This window comes from Ailuropoda melanoleuca, chromosome 5 (genome assembly GCF_002007445.2).
Source record: "Ailuropoda melanoleuca isolate Jingjing chromosome 5, ASM200744v2, whole genome shotgun sequence".
Taxonomy (NCBI): Eukaryota; Metazoa; Chordata; class Mammalia; order Carnivora; family Ursidae; genus Ailuropoda; species Ailuropoda melanoleuca.
Window position 1 is genome coordinate 69,042,171 of NC_048222.1, and position 19,243 is coordinate 69,061,413.

At 39.7% G+C, this 19,243-nt stretch overlaps 1 protein-coding gene and 1 long non-coding RNA gene across 6 annotated transcripts in view; one reads left to right on the top strand and one right to left on the bottom strand.

Annotated features, from left to right (window-relative positions):
* Positions 1 to 9,482, bottom strand: part of LOC109489396 — a 162,404-nt gene extending 152,922 nt beyond the window's left edge. For both annotated transcript variants that reach the window (XR_002142388.2, XR_004625733.1), the window contains exons 1-2: positions 9,217 to 9,482; positions 8,938 to 9,013 (exon numbers count right to left, since the gene is read on the bottom strand). This is a non-coding gene — a long non-coding RNA (uncharacterized LOC109489396). The remainder of the gene's footprint in view (positions 1 to 8,937; positions 9,014 to 9,216) is intronic.
* Positions 9,483 to 9,558: 76 nt separating this feature from the next.
* Positions 9,559 to 18,529, top strand: ZNF770 (zinc finger protein 770). Of its 4 annotated transcripts, XM_034661198.1 has the most exons (3): positions 9,559 to 9,687; positions 14,013 to 14,818; positions 14,954 to 18,529. In XM_034661198.1, exons 2-3 carry the CDS (start codon positions 14,066 to 14,068, stop codon positions 16,136 to 16,138), a joined length of 1,938 nt encoding a protein of 645 aa, XP_034517089.1. In that variant the 5' UTR covers positions 9,559 to 9,687; positions 14,013 to 14,065; the 3' UTR covers positions 16,139 to 18,529. The 4 variants fall into 4 exon arrangements, with proteins under 4 accessions (XP_034517089.1, XP_002917856.2, XP_019653685.1 ...); XM_002917810.4 differs by having other exon boundaries at positions 14,013 to 18,529; XM_019798126.2 differs by having other exon boundaries at positions 9,583 to 9,767; positions 14,013 to 18,529.
* Positions 18,530 to 19,243: the final 714 nt, after the last annotated feature.

Sequence of the window (19,243 nt, forward strand, 5' to 3'; positions counted from 1 at the left end):
ACTGGCATTTTCTAGCCTATTATAATCAATACCACTTTGCAGAAATACTGATTGAACCCCTAGAAATGGATCATCCCATACAGTTTGAAAGACTCCAAGCTAAACAATACGGGTTGACAAATGCTTACAAGCACTGTCAAACAAAGAACCAAAATGTAACTAAAATTGCAACCAAAATTTAGTTTTTTGCCATTTCCACTTTCATGTTGTTTCTCCCCATTTTTAGTAACTTGTTCGCCCAAGTAGGGGCAGGAATTCCTGTCTAAAGTTGGATGACATCTGGCCAGAACCACAGGACGTGTGCTGAGACAGAAACCAGAGCAGCCAGCAATCTGGGAGTTGGGACTGTCTTAGCCAATTTTGGATATTTGGTCACCTTATCTGAGATTACATATAAACTCAAATGTTTCAGGTTCTCAGAAGGCAGTTTTTATAGTGTAATTTAAAAAGAATTTTTTTTCTGTGTTGTTTAACGGTTTGGGTTAATTTTAAACAAGGGTTTATGAAATGTGAGCTGGTGCCAGAAAATGTGGATCAATTGTTGCTTCCCTAGAGAAAGTAGTGGTGCTTTTAATAATATAGATCCTAGTAAAGTGTCTATATTTCTTTTGAGGACTTAAGAGGCAAAGCAAAATATGGGTTGGATAGGGGTTTTTTCGGTGTGTATGTACACCAAATTGCACATGGCCTGAGTAAGAAAAAAATTGTCCTTATTAGAGTCTTGTTTGTAACAAACAGATCATTATTTAGGTACCATGAGAAGAAAAGGAGTTAATTATCTGAATATTGTATCATTTAGGATTAACACTATCTGCATGTGACAGAAATCCAAAATTGTGGTGGATAATAGTCTGGTCTTAAATAAGATAGTATTTAACTCTCTTATAAAAGATAAAAGGTAGGCAATCTAAGCATGGCATGGCTCTATGGGGTCAAAGGACAGGGTTCTTGTCTGTTGCTTACTACTGGTGTTTCTGTCAATGCATTCAAATTCTAGAATGCTGAAAGTAGAAGGAGGAGAAATGGCATGCCCCCTCTCTTTAAGGATATGTCCAGCAAATTGTACACATCGCATCCCCCTATAGCCCACTAAACAGAATATAATCACATGGCTGTACTTAGCTCCAGGGAATGTTGGGAAATATAGTCTTTATACCAGGAGACCATGTACCCAGCTAAACAGTGGAAGGTCTCTTACATAGGAAGATGGCAAGGATAGATCCTGGGAAAATAAGCAGATTCTCCCATAAGTATCCATGGCCTGGGATTAAAACAAACAAACAAACAAAAAACCTTCAGGCTCCATTTCTGCAGGCTTTGCCTCTCCTTCTCAAATAGTCAGTCTCTCCTTAACCTTTTTCCCCCTTATTCTTTAATCTAGGGTTAAAGGGAATTACAAAGAGCACTAGTCCACTCGGCTTAGTTGATTACTTGTTATATGGATGGCATGTGGATGGCTGGAACTAGAGCCAATCAAATCCTAACCACAAAGCTGGGAAATGGGCTCTATCCAGGAATCAGGAAGAGGGAAATGAATGCTGGGGAAGCGAGCAACAAATATCTTACCACAATGTCTAAAAGGCAGCACTAAGTTAACTTGCTCAAATCAAAATTCTTAATTTCTCTCCCAAATTGCACCTCCAAATGCATTACCGTCTACACAGTCGTTTAAGCCAAAAACCTAAGTGTAATCACTGAGTTTCTTTTCTCCTCACTCCTCTCATATCCAGTCAGGGCCTGCTACATATTATGCAGGACCCAATAGAAAATTAACATGCAGGGCCCCTTGTTGAAAAATTACCAAGAATTTTAAGACAGCAATACCAGAGAATTAAACCAACTGTGGAGTCCTTCCAAGTTTGGGGCCTGGTGCAAGTGTCTACGAAGGCAGACATGCATCCAATATACATCTATCATGAGATAACAGAAAATACATATGTTGGTCTCTGTCCCCAGTTCCTGGCACATAGCTCCTAAAACCCATATCAATTCCTAAGTGATAAGAGCAGTACAAGCATCTTTTGTTCTAATGTGGTGACTTTGGGTAGGTTCCTGGATGGCTCCTGGATAAGGACTGGTCATTGGAAAGAGGGAGCATGATTAGAAGCTTGGGATTTTCAGCCCCAGCCTCATTCTCTTGAGAGAGGCGAGGGCTGAAAATGGATTTAATGATTAATCAATCATGCCAACATGATAAAGCCTCCATAAAGTCCTGAAAGTATGGGATTCAAGGAGCTTCCAAGTGGGCGTACACATCCACACCAAGAGGGTGATGCACTCCAACTCCATGGGGACAGAACGTCCCAGACCTCCCTCTAGGTATCTCTTCATCTGGTTGTTCACCCATCTCGTTTATCATATCTTTGAATAAACCTGTAAATGTATGTATTTCCCTGAGTTCTGTGAGTCCTGCTAGCAAATTAAATGTACTCGAGGAGGGGGTCATTGAAACCTTTGATCTAGAGCCAGAGGGTCAGAAGCACGAACAATAAGCTTGCAACTGGCATCTGAGGTGGTGGTGGGGAGAGGCAGGCTTACCCATGAGACCTGAGACTGTCTCCAGGTAGACAGTGTCAGAACTGAGTTGAATGGCAGGGCATCCAGCTGGCATCAGAGGCTCAAACCCTAGCCCCCTGACACACACACACATTTGGTGACTGGAAATGTCAGAAGTGGTTTGTGTTAGTAGGAAACTCACAGGGAAGAAATTCAAAGTAGAGGAGAATTGGGGTTTTCTCTACATAGGAAGGAAAAAAACTGAGATTTTCCTTTACATCTATGTGAAAGTTAATTTTATGCATCAACTTGACTGGGCCATGAAGTGCACAGACATTTGGTTAAGCATTATTCTGGGTTTGTCTCTGAGAATGTTTCCGGATGAGATTAACATGTGGATCAGTAGACAGAGTAAAGCAGATTGCTCTCTAATGTGGGTGGGCTCTATCTAATCAGTTGAGGGCCTGACTAGAACAACAACAACAAAAAATATGAGGGACTTCCCTCTGCCTGACTACTTGAGCTGAGACATCAGTCTTTTCCTGCCCTTAAACTCAAACTGAAATTTCAGCTCTGCTTGGGTCTCAAGCCTGCCTGCTTCCACCATCAGCCCTCCTGGGTCTCGAGCTTACCAACTACCGATCTTGGGACTTCTCAACCTCCATAATTACACGTGCCAATTCCTTGTAAGGAATCTCTTTCTTTTCTCTCTCTCTCTCTCTCTCTCTCTCTATCCTACTAGTTCTGTTTCTCTGGAGAACCATACTACAACCTCCAAAACATTTCTTAAATTAGTAAACTTTTCTCCATCTCCATGATGACATCTTGGATCTTTGGTCCTGGACTAAATGGTATTGGCCTCTTCACAAGTGTACCAGCCTTCACTTTTGCCCCTGCTTCAGTGGTGTTCAATCAGAGAAGCAGAACCACAAGAAAGGACACATACACACATAATACGTATATAACAAATATACGTACACAGATTATATATGATAAATATTTATATAAAATATAACATATTTCAAATATAAAAAATATTTAAATGTACAAAATATATATCATATATTTTATATAAAATATATTTAGATAAATATATTAAAATATATAAACATCTGACTCTAAGTGAAAAAAAATAAGAACAAAAAGTACAATATACTGAGCACCAAATATGCCGTAAGCATTCCATTACATATTTTATATTATGCAGTAGAACGAATATAGGTTTTGGAGTCAAGACAAATGTGGATTTGACACCTACTCCTCAGGACACCTGGGTGGCTCAGCCAGTTAAGCATCTGCCTTCAGCTCAGGTCATGATCCCAAGGTCTTGAGATTGAGTCCTGCACTGGGCTCCTCACTCATCAAGGAGCCTGCTTCTCCCTCTGCCTGCCCCTCACCCTGTTCATGCTCTTGCTCTCTCTCTGACAAATAAATAAATAAATAAAATCTTGAAAAAAAAAAAAAAGAAAGAAAGAAACCTACTCCTGCACTCACTAGTTGCATGACTTTGACAAGTCAACCACACTCTAGGTCTTTATGTTTCCTAATTCATAAATAGAGACAAAAATATTTCCTTTCAAAGTTCTTGAGAAGATTAAGAATAGAAAGCAATCATAAGGATACTCACTGACCTGGAGAAAAGAATAGAAGACATCATGTGGACCTTTACTGCAGAGATAAAAGAGTTAAAAAAGAATCAGAGATGAAGAGTACAATAAAGGAGATTGAAAACAGGCTCGATGCAACGAACAGCGGGCTGAAAGAGCAGGAGGAATGAATTAGTGACCCAGAAGACAAAATAATGGAAAATAATGAAGCTGAACAAAAGACAGAAAAAATTATGCAACAGAAGAAATGACTTAGGGAACTCAGTGATTCCATCAAACATAAGAACGTTCATATTATAGGAGTCCCAAAAGAAAAAGAGAGAGAACAGGGGGCAGAAAATTTATTTGAAGAAATAATAGCTGAAAACTTCCCTAACCTAGGGAAGGAAACAGACATCCAGATCTAGGAGGCACAGAGAACTCCCATCAAAATCAACAAACGCAGGCAAACACCAAGACATTGTAATTAAATTTGCAAAATATAGTGATAAAGAAAAAATATTAAAAGCAGCTAGACAAAAAACATCCTTAACTTAAACTCTGTACAGGGCTGATGAAAGATTCCTATTATGACTGCTTCTTCTACTGAGTCAGGGTCCCTCAAAGATCTGAACGGGGGACTGCCTATTAAAACCCCTAGTGAACACTACATGCCACGAGAAATAAAGTCATTTTAGAAGAAAAAGGATTTTCACATCCTCTGAAATATTAGAGGAATAACAGTTGGAATGTAAACAATGATTAGTTATAAGTTTGCAGGATCCAGATTTAGGAATTTATGTGATGGCAAAGTTGCCAGTGCATCCCTAGGGAACACTGGATAGCTGAATGCTTAACAATAGCATTGTTAATGGCAATAATGCTTGGCAATGTGGTAAATGTCTGGATTTGTAAACCAGAATTTAGGCAATGTAACAGCTGGAAGGAGAAGTGACCTTTGCATTTGTGTTAAAACTGAAGAGGCTTTTGCCACAAAGCATCCCCACACTGCTGTTGGAAAGTAGTGTGAAAAAATCAGACTTGCTGGAGTTAAGTTGTTGTAGGAGGAATTTAAAGCAAAACATTACAGGAGAAGCTCAGAACTTCCTGTGAAAATCTGGATTACTGGATGACCCTCCTACTCCTTGCTTTTAAAGAAGTTATTCAAAGGGAGGAAGAGAGAAGATTATTTGGGGTTAGAGGTGAAGGTATCCGTGTAACCGTGCAGAGTGTGCACAGCTCAGCCCCCCAGGTTCAGATAGTTAGTTCACATGGGTAGTCCACCCAACTACCAAAGCCCCCACGCTATGGGGTAAGTGAGTTACTTACTCTGGGTCAGGGGACACACTGGAAAAAGCCCTAGGCCTGAACACAAACCATGACTACTGAATTTTTGTCTAGTTGGGAAGCCGGGTCCTAAACAAAAGATCAGTAGTACCTCACACATTTGCCCCTGCAATCTAGCGGCCACGAGAGGCAGATTTAATGCCCATAGCGCTACATGGGGTTGGAGGCTGAGAAGAGAAACGCTTCCATCTGTTCTGGCTCTTGTGAGGATAGGTATTTTTTGGAGGAATGAAAAGAACTCAAGAAATTAAGATCCAGAAACAGGAGAGAGGTCACAGAGTCAGGCTCTCCTGACCCCATAAGCAAAAACGTTTGGTAGATACCACAGCTCTGCCCTCAGTCCTTGGTTGGCCTACACCCCAGTATTAATGTAGTAGGAGGGGTTTCTGTAATCAGTGTGGGTCCAGAGGTCAGCCCCGACACTAAGGGTGAACAAATGTGGTCAATGCCCTATGTTGAGAATCCCACCTGCTTTCAGGGTAACCTAGGAACCCCAGGGCTACTGAATTTCAACTAACACATGGGGAGTGGGTGGGGTAGGATGCTGCTGCCTAACCAGACCCAGAAATCCTATAGGCATTAGCACCAGTGGAGCTTTAGAGAAAATTTCTAGCAAACCTTCAAGAGACTGGGTGTAGCCTGGAAGATGGATGTGGTCCAACAGCCTTAAGTAAAATACAGTGGTACTACATTTTACCTTCTGATCCCAACTCACCACTCCTCCCCTCCAGCCCCCGCCACCCCCTCTGAAGCCCTGTAGTAAAACATACAACAGTCTGCAAATATTTTTCTTGAGAAAATATACGATGGGAAAGAGAGAGAATTTCATGCACCAAAAATCCTCTTAGAAAGGTTGTGCTGTCTTTGTTGGAAAAACTCTGATAATTCCTTGGGGGGTAGAAACTGACATTTGAGGGGTACAGGTTTTGATGGATTATCTACGGAGGCAAGTGGATGGTTTTATTGGTTGCTCCACAGAAAGAAGGGGGAGAGTGAGAGGAAAATAAGAGGGGAGATGAAAGCAGGAGATTTGAACTCTCCGCCAGGCCAATCACTTGGGGGCAGGAAGAGCTTTAGCAAGCATTAAAACTCAACTTCATAGTTTTTGCCTTTAAAATATTCCAAAGACATATGAAAGATGCTCAAAGTGTGGACTCCTTTCAAGTACAATTATCTTGGATGCACTTGGTACTGGCTGGGGTGCTCTCAGCGCCCCCATCTTTTCAGTTGAAACCCTACCCCCTAGTGACCCTTGAATCCTCAGTAAAGTATTCTTTCTCTTTCTGTCACACACACACACACACACACACACACACACACACCAGTATGAGTGGATATTTTTTCAGAAACTGATGAGGAAGCTAAGTTCTACATTCAACATGTTGTTGCTAAAAAGGAGATAGATAGCTCTAAACGTTAAGAACTACTAAGGAGAGCACACACACACTAGGAGCAAACTGTGAGAACAGGTATCATGAAGACTGTCACAGGCCACAGAACTGGATTTTCATCCAAGTTAACCAGATATGCAAGGAGTAGGAAGCCCCTAGCTGACAATGTGCTATTCTAATTTTGCCACTGCTGTGTTGTCATCCATCTGACTTCTGAGTGAGTTTTCTACGACACAAATGGAAGAGTGCCATACCTGTGATCAAAATTCTTCAATACTCTCCCACTGCCTACGGAATTAAAATAAAGAAGAAAACAAAAAGACCTCTGCAAGGCATTTAAGGCTTTTCTCAGCCTCTTGCAAAGCGCTTGGTGAGCAGTAGCTGCTCTAAACACGAAATAAGCAGCACTGGGTCTCTCATTTCTATCAGGCTCCACTCAAAAATCACAGGACTGCTCAGGAAGGTCATCCCCAGCCATCTACTAAAATACCGACAAGCCCTCCCACCCAAATCTTCATAGCCCCCTGCTGTGCTCATTTTACATATGAGATATGATATAGTTTCCTTATTTAGTTTATTGTCTGTCTCCCTCCATAGGCATATAAATATATTAAAAAAACTATAAATGAAAAATCTATGAAGATGGGAATTGTTGACTTTTTAATTTGTTTCCTACTCTATCTCCAGAAACTTAGAACAGGGCTTGGCACATAGCAAGTGCTTAAAATATATGTTGTATGGATGGGTGGGTGGATGGATGATTAAAGCCTCAGCTCAAAACAATCTCCACCTGAAGTCCCAGGCAGATTTAGACATTCCTCCTCCCCACTGATGCCCTGTACATATATTCTCTTATTATATTATACTTCTTTGCATGTCGTTCTGAGCTGAAAGCTACATTGAAGTCAGGGCCCTCGCCGTTTCCTCTTCATAGGCTTACAAGTGAATCCTTTGTACTTTGTACGTGACAGGTTATTGAATGAATGATTAATTATATCCCCTTTTAAAGATGAGGAAACTGAGGGGCGCCTGGGTGGCACAGCGGTTAAGCGTCTGCCTTCAGCTCAGGGCGTGATCCTGGTGATCTGGGATTGAGCCCCACATCAGGCTCCTCCGCTATGAGCCTGCTTCTTCCTCTCCCACTCCCCCTGCTTGTGCTCCCTCTCTCTCGCTGGCTGTCTCTGTCTCTTTCGAATATATAAATAAAATCTTTAAAAAAAATAAAAAAATAAAGATGAGGAAACTGAGATTCAGAAAGGTTAAATAACGTTTAAGGACACACACTAGTAAGTTGCAGAAGTAAGATATTAACACAAACATATGCCACGCCATTATTTTTCCTTGTCACTACTACCATCTCTCCCTACAATGTTCTAGCCTGCCCACACATTTTCTGTTTATCTATATTGAACTCACTGCTAAGTCCCAGTTCAACTCTCACCTATTCACTGAAATCTTCCTGATGACTTACTCATGGTAATTTCTCCCCTTTTCCCCCAGAAAGCTCCTGAGATGACTTTCAGGTAAATGGGGAAGGTTAAAAGGTAGGGTATGTGGCCTTGGAGAATAGTTTATCCATGTCTCATCTGCGTTCCACACTCCAAATTCAGGATCTTGGTGCAAAGTCCTACTTATTTTGCAGGTAATGCACCCTCCATTGGTTCCTAACCTCAGGTAATACTCTCTTATGGTCTGCATATCTTTCCTGAGGATTTATGTGGTTGGTGCTGGATGCAATTGTTTGCATGATTTGGTTGAGCTGAGCTCCCAGGAGAAGCTACAGAATGGAGCAAGTCTCCAAGGGTTATCTGAACACACAGAGTCCCTGAGGTTAGTACTTAGGACACCGAAACTTTTTCCCCTCCCCTCTCTGTTTCTGCTTCTGTTGGAAATAAGGGCTTCAACCTTCCCCAAATGTCACCCCTCCAAGCTTGCTACATAATAATCCAATGCTTATTTCCTATTAGCCATTTCCTCATGTTGCCACATGGAAAATAGAGACTGACTTTTCATTGGCCCAACTTTTTCCTTTTTAAATAGAGGAACGTATACCAACATTAGAAATAACAGTTTTTGTTGTCAGTGGTTCTTAAAAAGTAACGCAAAAAGTTACTTACAGTTGAAAGAAAATGTGCTTGTGGTTACCAGTTCTCACGTCCTCATCTCTCAAGCTGAGACAGTTACAATCGGAACCTGCAAAAATCCACAATTTTCCAATGTCCTTTGTACTAAAATCTTCTGTAGATACCTAAGCATCTTATACCTATTAATGTACCACCCAAATCTGTAACTGGACTAGTAACGTTTAACCCGTAATAGTGTCCACATAAAATACTGAGATAGCTATAATTTGGGAAAAGTAGTGAATTTAAAGTGCAGGTCTGGTACTAGACTACCTGTGTTCAAATCCCATCTCCATCGTCTATCAGCCGTGTGACACTGAGTAAGTCTCTTAACGCCTCAATCTCATTTTCCTCCTTTTAAAATGAGATCTTATCACTTCATAAAGTTGTAATATAAAAAGGGTAATAAACGATAAAGCTATTTGAGGGCTTAGTACGCTCTAGGCACTATGTTGAGCACTTTACACTCTTGTTATCTGTCAGCACTCTGACGAAACAGCCTTCTTCACTCCTCTATTCTCTTCCAGGCGAAACTGCAGTGCCCCGACTCGCAGACTGCGCTGAGCGACGGCTGCCCTGGGTGGCGGGGAGCCTGTTTCCAGCCGGACCGCGTCCCGGGGCACTCCGCAGCGCCGCGCCTGCGCGCTCAGCCCGTCGCCGCGCCAGCCCCGCCGACGTGCGCTCGCTGCCTCCGCGGCGCCAGGCCCCGGAGATGCGCGCCTGCCCGGTCCGTGCCAGCTCCAGGTGCGTGAGGAAGACGAGGAATCCGTGTGTGAGGTGCAGCGAGCCCCGGGAAGGGTCGGGCCTGCCTCGATCCCTCCAAGGTGCCCGGGGACCCGTAGCGGGGCGCCACGACCTCGGCTCCCATTCCTTTCCCAGCTGCCCGCCTCCCGACTGCGTCTCTTGGGGAGCGGCAATCTCCGCGAGGAAGGCGCAGAAAGGATGCTTTCCCCCTGCTGCGGGTTGAATCGCATGTGACATTTTCCCCCCTGGCTGCGGCCAAAGCCGTTCTCACCCTTGCCCTTCCTTTCGTGGTGTGGGATTTTGCAGTCTCTGGACTCGACTCGACCCCCTAGGTGCTTGCTGGTTGTGGGCGATTAGGGCGTCAGGGTCCTCTGTCCATTGCTGCCCCTCTGGGACGGGAGGTGAGGGTTTAAGAGCTTGGGCCAGGGGAGTGGGGCAGAAGCCGTCACCAAGAGGGAAAGGCTGTGATAAATGTCGCCAGAGATTTTTCCCCAGCTGGAAGTGGTCCAGGTTTCTCTCGGGTCTTTCGTCTCTTGTTCATTTGCTTTTGTGATGTCCTCACTTCCCTCTTACGGTGTTCGTTAGTAAAAAGCCAACAGGCTTTCAGCCTGGAAGCGTCCTTGGAATTTTTTAAATTGGTCTCTACAGTCTTCCAACAGAGTGTATCTTGCAGTCAGAATAATCTTCAGGTTGAACCGCTGAGATTTACTGTTTTACTTTTTATTTTCAGTGTAACGGGAAAAAGTACACGGTGTTGGCTTTGTTGTTTTTGTTTTGTTTTTTGTTTTAATATTACGAACAACAAAAAATCAATTGAGAGCACAAAGAATCAGTTGAAGTGGGATTTGGAGCTCTATCAAATCTGCACCTTGTAGAAGTACATATGGGACACACTTGGAGCACTGGGGATCCCTGAGCTATCACTTATAAATAGCAGATGAGATCACTTGTTGCCACTAGTGGTTCTAGCAGTACAGGGCTCCCAGTCAGTGCTTTCCCACATGGTGTGAAGGCAAACGACAACAGTATCCGGTCTTGGTGGTAGTTGATCAGCCATAGACACTTTTTGGAACAGGAACTATAGGTAGTCAATTCCTGTTCTAATCAGAGATGGTTGTGGTTTGTGCTTCCAGTCTGGGACTTTTTTCGAGATGATTCCATAGGAACTATTAGAAGGAAAAATATACAGTAGGAATTGAGGAGGTCTGCTCCAGACCAAAATCCTTTGTGCGATCTTCAGGCCTGAGTGTAGACAATTGTGTGTCTTTGGCTGGCCAGCCTTAGTGGGGGAAACTGCCCTCCTCACACCAGACTTCTGCATGGCCAGTGTATTGCAGTTTTCTGGAGGGAGTTGCAGTCAAGGACTCACCCCTTTCCTGCTGCTACCCATGCTTTATACTAGACTGCATTGTTGGCTCAGTTACCTCCATTCAGAAGATCTTGGCACGGGTACTTCCCAGGCCTCTCGTTCTCTACCAAGACCTCCTTGGGGGTTGGTAGCGGGGCTTGCTTAAGGTACTTTTCTCAGTTTTAACTCAGGACCTTTCCACTCCCAGCCCTTCCTTCCTTTTCTTCTGGCCCGCAGGTCCACAAAGAGGCGGAAGCCTTTTGTCCTGGCCTCCTCTGCAGGGAGATGATTGTGTGCACTGCATTCATCTGATCCTCACCTAGTGTAGTTCTGTTTAATGGACCCTGGGGAACCAGTACTTGTTTTGCCTCATGCTTGCACTGTGGCAGTAAAAGTGAATAAAGGCTTGATTATTATTTTCATTTTGGCTCTTTGTCCTAATTGACCACCTCGACACCTGATAGTTTGACAGGAATGAAATAAATTGCCAAATTCTTGGCAATTTAATGGATTCATGACTTAATTTGAATCCTCATAACTGTTGGGGTGTTAGCATGTTTAGGCATTTAGAGGTTGTTCACCAGTTATTTCTCTAACCCAGTGTAGTGAAAATGCATATGAATAGCACCAACAGTGGATTGTTGCTAACGTGGATATCTGGGTTATATGGTATATTTTATAAATTATAGTGGCTTGGAGTCCGATTCTTTTATTTAAATAGACTTGTGTGACTTATCCATTTGGCCTCTAATTACATTTTTGGTAAATATTTCGGGGTTATGTGGGCCAAGTGAAGAAAATTAGATACTGTTGCTTTCCTTAGTAATCCTGCCTCATCCCATGGGCCCCAATCTTACCTAATGGATTACTTGGTTACTTTGAATAAAGTGATTGGTTTGTTGTGGGTTCCTCTGTCTAGTGTTGTGTGAAGAGATATACCAGGAACAGCTTTCACTGACATTCTTACCTCTTTCTACAGAAGTTTCACAAAACAGTATTCATCTTTATGTAATGCAATCTGATATTTTCTACTCTTTATTAAACAAAACTGCTGATCATGACCCACTAAGTTGATTTCACAATGCATTAATGGTAGCGACATGCAGTTGTGTTTTTCAACACTGAAAAACACTGATAAAGCAACTAATAGAGATACTTGTTCAGTAAATGAATGTTTTTGTTTCTAATTCACATTGCTGAAGAGAACCACAGTGGGTGTGTTTGTGATTTGTTTTTAAGGTGTCTTCTAGGAGAAGACAGTAAATAGCAAATAGCATATACGTTGGATGTTTGCCACATTAGCTGACAAAAGAACACTGAGTTTCTGGTAGTTTTATCAGCTTTCTGATCTCCACTAGAAGATAAAACATTAGAATCAGAGAGGTAGAGCAGCTTTTTTTTTTTTTTTAAAGTCTCTGACTCCTTTATTTTAAAGTAAATGCAATAGTGGAAGAAGGATGAGAAGAAAATTGGTTTCTCTGATACAAGATAGGGTATACAGTTTTTGTAAAAATACCCAGTAAACTTTTTCATGTGTCCTAAAGAGTTATATTAGGGAAAGTATATTTATTTTTATATTAATTCCAAGACCAAAATGATCCTTTTATTATATTGTCTGAACAGGGAACCACACTTAACTTTCAGTTACTTAGCCATCGATAAGAAATATAAGTAGCCAATTTGCCTTATTACCTCTGTACCTGTCTTTCAGGAATTCCACGACAAAATGCAAAAAGGGAATACAAAGAACTATAAATTTAGTTAGTGTGTTTATTTCTTAGTTAGAAACTTTTAAAATATATATTTTGTAGACAAGGATAAAGTTTTAAAATTTGATCAGTGTTGAGCTAAGTAATACCTCCCGTTTGTGTATGGCTTCACGGTTCTCCAACACATTTAGACCCATTTTTTCCATTGATTCTCACAACTTGATGTGGTAGGCAGCCAGGCATTTTCCCCATTTTAGAGATGAAGAATCTGTTTCCTTTTTTCTGCCACTGAGATCATATGGTAGCAAATCAGAACTAGAATCCAGATTACCTGGGGCATATTCTCCCAGTTGTCCATGTTGTCTTTGTTGGTCCAAAGAAGTAATTAAAAGTAAATACTGTTAATGATGTGGCTAAGAAATCCAGCCTTGGTAACTGAAACATTCTCTCAGATCATACCCATGGTATGCTATAATTAAATGCACATACATCTTATTTCTAGTTTTGTATTTTAATTCTTACACTCCTTACCTTGCCAGCTTAATTTTTTTTAAATGACAAAGCGGGACACGTGGACGGCTTAGTTGGTTGAGTGTCCAACTTGATTTTGGCTCAGGTCATGATTTCAGGGTTGTGAGGTGGAGCCCCACATCGGGCTCTGTGCTGAGGGTGGAGCCTACTGAGATTCTCTTCCTCTCCCACTGCCCCTCCCCACCCCGACCCGCACACAGGCTTTCTCTCTCTCTCTTAAAAAATGAATAAATAAATAAATAATGACAAAGCAACTAAATACTGATGATGCTACTTAATAGAGAACTAGGAAAATTGGAATTGAAAGGTCTAATGTTAAGAAATTCAACTCATCCCCCTTTTAATGTATTATCTCAATTAATTAGAAATATAGCTTAAAATTATATAGGTTTTTAGAGATTTATTTTTTTATCTTAGTTATTTATTTTTTGTAGTAAGCTCTACACCCAACATGGGGCCTGAACTCATGATCCTGAGATCAAGAGTTGTTTGCTCTACCGACTGAGCCAGCCAGGCACCCCTAGAAATTTCTTTTAAAGACTCATCATTTCTGTGTGTGAAGTTAGTTTTATGATTCTAAAGTATTCATCTAAAATGGTTATTAGCTTAGTTTTAAACATAGAAAAAGTCAGGTTCCCCTATACCCTTAATGTCTTAACCAAAGGAAAACTTAAATTATTTCTTTTCATATGAATAAATAATTTTTAAATTAATACATTTTTATTTTTAATTTTTAGACATCTGTGGAGTTTAAGAACATGGAGTTCATCAGAGTATATCACTGAAGAGTATGATGGCTGAAAACAATTTAAAAATGCTAAAGATTCAACAGTGTGTAGTAGCCAACAAACTACCTAGAAACAGGCCATATATTTGCAATATTTGCTTCAAGCACTTTGAAACACCATCAAAATTAGCTAGGCATTATCTCATTCATACTGGTCAAAAGCCATTTGAATGCGATGTGTGTCATAAAACTTTTAGGCAGCTGGTTCATCTGGAGAGACATCAACTAACTCATAATCTGCCTTTTAAATGTAGCATTTGTCAACGCCACTTTAAAAATCTGAAGACGTTTGTGAAGCACCAACAACTGCACAATGAAACCTACCAGAATGATGTTAAACAGGTCAGAAGATTGTTGGAGGCCAAGCAAGAAAAGCCAGTATATGGGATGTATCATACTTTTGCTACAGAGGAAAGATGGGCATTACACCCATGCTCTAAGTCTGATCCTACATACAGCCCTACAAAGAAAAGAAAGAATATTCACGCATGTACAATCTGTGGCAAGATGTTTCCATCACAATCAAAACTTGATAGGCATGCACTTATTCATACTGGTCAGAGGCCTTTTAAGTGTGTCCTGTGCAGTAAATCTTTCCGACAGTCAACTCATTTAAAAATTCATCAACTCACACATTCAGAAGAAAGACCTTTTCAATGTTGTTTTTGTCAAAAAGGATTTAAGATTCAAAGCAAACTTCTGAAGCATAAACAAATCCATACCAGGAATAAGACCTTTCAGACTCTTTCATTAAAGGTAAAGAGTCCAGATTCATGCCCCCTGCCTAATAAATTAAATGCAAAGCAGGATGGTTTTGAAAATGGTGATATAGGTGAATCTGAGGAGAATAATCAACTTGATGTCCACTCTATTTATATCGTCCCTTTTCAGTGTCCAGAGTGTGAAGAGTGTTTTGAATCAGAGCAGATTCTCAATGGACACAAGTGTTTTCCTTCCCGAGGTGGCAAAATTCCAAGCAGGCTCAAAAGAAGCTACAACTATAAAACCATTGTGAAAAAGATCTTGGCTAAACTTAAACGTGCTGGGGGTAAGAAATTAGATAATTTCCGATCTGAGAAAAAGGTATTTAAAAACAATTTCTTGAAAAATTGTGATCTTATTTCTGGTGAGCAGAGTCCTGAACAAACCCAGAGAACATTTATGGGTTCTCTTGGCAAGCATGGAACATATAAGACAGTTGGCAATAAAAAGAAGAAAACATTGACTTTGCCATTTTCTTGGCAAAAGCACTTCCAGAGCCAAAATATGGGTAAAAATTTGAAAGGTATCCTTACAACAGAAAACATGTTAACTATAGATAATTCAGTGAATAATAAAGATGTATCTATCTATGGTTCATCAGGTGAGGAATTCTTTGATAACTGTGAAGTGCTTCAGTGTGGTTTTTCAGTTCCAAGTGAAAACATCCATACTGGACATAAGATGTGTCCTTGTGACAAATGTGAGAAAGTGTTTCCTTCTATATCCAAACTACAAAGACACTATTTAATTCATACTGGACAGAGGCCTTTTGGCTGTAATGTTTGTGGGAAATCTTTTAGACAGTCAGCTCACTTAAAAAGACACAAATTAACTCATATTGATAAAATTCCTTATAGAAGATCTCTTTGCCAGGAATTTGAAAATTTGAACCAACTTCTCATTCATCCAGGTGATAACTATAATGCTTCCCAACAACGTCAGACTCTTGGTTTCCAAAAATATGAGGTGTCAGAGTCAGATCAAATATCAGAAATAAAAGTTAAGGCAGAATCAGAGGATTTCATTCTTAGTACCCCCTACAGGAACAGGCAGCCTTATCTCTCTAGTACACTTCTGCAGTCAGAGCAGAGCCAACATAGTCATTGTTGTAGTTATTCAGGGCGTGCAGAGAGGAACGATGGTCTTCTTTACCAATGCAGTGTTTGTTCCAAAAGTTTTAGATCTCCATCTAAACTGGAAAGACACTATCTAATTCATGCAGGGCAGAAGCCATTTGAATGCTCAGTTTGTGGCAAAACATTCAGACAGGCTCCTCACTGGAAGAGACATCAACTTACTCACTTTAAGGAATGACCAACCACAAGATAAAGTGGTTCTCAAATTCAGTTATGTGACTGACAGAACCAGTAACACATTTGTGGTCTCTGGTGATCTTGTTCTTAAAGCCTGTATCATTTAAAACGTATTTTCATTAAAAGGCCTTCCTTAGGTTGAGTGATTTCATAGGCAGTTGCTTGTCCTGCAAGTAAGAGCCAAGATACATAGAAAATTAATATAATGTTTTAGGAACAGCCAAATTAATTTTTAGGGGGAAGAACATGGTTTGATGCCATACAGTAAGCATTTATTTTAATATGTACTTCGGCTATATTGAAAATGTAAATCCATGATGCGGTACAATAACTCAATTCATTCATTTTTTAAAGGAATTACTCCTTAATGTATGCCATCTCCTTTTAGATATACTCAAATGACTGATAGGTAAAAATTGGGTTTTGGCTGCAGCAAATAGCCCCACTACATTTTATTTATTTTATGTTTCACATGAAAGCATAATTTTGTCCACCTATGGCTCAAATTCCTTTGCAGCATTTTTTCTTGTAGGTTTAAAAACTGAAGGCAGTAAAAGTGAAAATGGATGAGAAAATCATAGCATTATTTTCATTGGTCTTTTGCAAGCTATTTATTCGTAGGACTCTGGTAGCTTCACCTCCTTTTCCACAGAGGATTAGAGTTGGCTTTTTGCCCAGCCTGTTGTTGTCTTTTCCAAAAGACCTGAAAGTAGGAGAGAGACTAGGGTGCACCTGTATACATTTATCATGTTTACTTATCAGGAATATTGTCCAAGTGCCATAATCTTTTTGATGATATGGATGCAGTATTATCTTTTCAGAAGAATAAATGAAATTCATCTATTTACTAAATGGTTAACAACAGTAGTTGTAGAGACTTAAGACTCACCTACAGACCTGCATCCCCACAAGTCTTCTATTTTGCTTCAGTAAAGCTTTGTTTTAATGCCTCTTGAATTGAATGGCCCTGTGACTTAACTAAATCTATTCTGTTAAGTTTGATCAAATGGCAAGGACTAGGTCTAGCTCTAGTGTTTAATTCCATGTGTCTTGCAAGACTCTAATGCTAAAGAATGTTATTTTGATCCTTAGCAAATTGTTTTGATTAGTAAGGTAATTATTCCCATATAGGAATAAAGTGGTTATGGAATTGAGGGTATCGTTCTAAACAGCACTGTCATGATTGGGAAATACTGAATCTTAAGCTATAAAAGACATAATCACAAATTGTCCTTTGTATTTGCCATTTTTTAATAAAATCTTTAAAAATGACATTTCTTAGTAATAACCATTATCTTTCAAGAGAAGAACATGTGGGTGTTTGTCCCAGCACACTTAAATATAGTGACAAGCCCTCTGTTGAGGATGGATAAATAAACATTCTTTGCATTGTAAGCTCTTTGTCATACTCTAAGAATTGTCTTTGTGTAGAAGGAGGGGGAAGGAGAGGTTAGTACCTTCTTTTTCAAGTGCATTTTGAGAAACTTGGGTTTAATATACAGAGATAAAACGTAACAGTACAGATAAAATGCCCAATGATGTATAAATGTGCAGGAGAATCATATGTTTTAAAGAATAATTTTTCTTAGGTTTCCTCCAGATATGTTCCTCCAGTGCAAGCAAGATGATGGTTTACAGAATTTCCTTTACACAAAACATGTCAAGAACGTACCTATTACATAAAAGCAAAGAATAATTAGTTCATATTTTCCAAGAATATAGGTTCAAGGATTTTTTGTTTAAAATTATGTATTTGGGGATTTTCTAAAGCTATTTATGTAATTTTATTTGAAGTAAATGTCTCATTCAGTCCTTTCCCAGCCCAAACAGGGAGAGTCCTAACAGTGTTGTGCTTGTATGATTATTAGACTTTATTTGCTTAAGTGATACTACTATACTTTTTTTTTTTTGGCCCATGCCTTTTTAAGCTGTTTCATATTGAAAGTTGGAATATTGTAAAAATTTTGTCAAAGATGTACTGTAGTGCTATTTGAAGTACCTGTAACAAAATCCTTATTTACCTTTATCCCTGCAAGCTTCTTGTGGAAACTTTATAGGAATGAAAATAAACTGTATACATCCATGATAAGAAAATTAAACATTAGATGTTAAATGATGATTTGCTGCATGCGAGAACTGTTAGTATTGTTGAATCAATTACTTTGGTCTTCTGAAAAAATAAACTTTATAAATATCTTTAAAGAGATTTATTAAAATTTTTTGTTTGGGTGATTCCAGGCTGTAGCATGATTACTTACTGAAGTAGTTTCATTGGCTGAGTTAGTGGAACCAACAATTTTAGGACAAAATGTGTGTGTGTTGAAGGAAAGTGGATGGTGGTTAAGAGTCTTTAAGAATTTAAATTTCAGAACATTTTAAAAATAAACTTTGAAATTACACAATTTGGACTTTTTTTTTTTTAATAGAAGGTAAAATCGTAATACTGGAATGAGGTACTGATTGCCAAACACTTTACTGGACCCACTCCAATCTACCTTCTACACTGAATTTCCTAATATGGATATTTAATCATCTCCCTTTTACTTTTTACTTTTTCTTTTTAGTACATTTCTTTCATAGTTTCTTATCACGTCCAAAGGATGTTAAATGCATTACATGTCACATGATCTACCTGCTTACCCATTTATCTTCCTCTTTGGCCTTCTTCCAGATTCGTGCTAAAGAAATAACAGAATTAGTTCCTCCCATGTATATTCTTGTTATTCTTGTCTCCATCTTGTCTACCCACTATTATTTTAAATTAGATACAGACTTTCACACTCTGTTCAAAGAAGAAATTTAGTTGAGCCAGATTTTATTTGGTTTTCTGTGATTACGGGGAAAAAACTAGTATTTAAAACTGGCTTGCAGAAAACATTTTTTTTTAAATGATGAACTGTTTTTATTTATTTTTTTTAACGTAATCTCTATCCCAACATGGGGCTTCATGAGACCAAGAGTCACGTGTTCTACTGACTGAGTCAGCCAGGAAGCCCCAAAATGTTTCAGTTTCCATGTTATGTTAGAACTACAATCAGAACTACAGTTTTAAGATAGAGCAACAAATGTTTGAAGTCGGGGTAACATACAAGAATTTTTTGTTAGA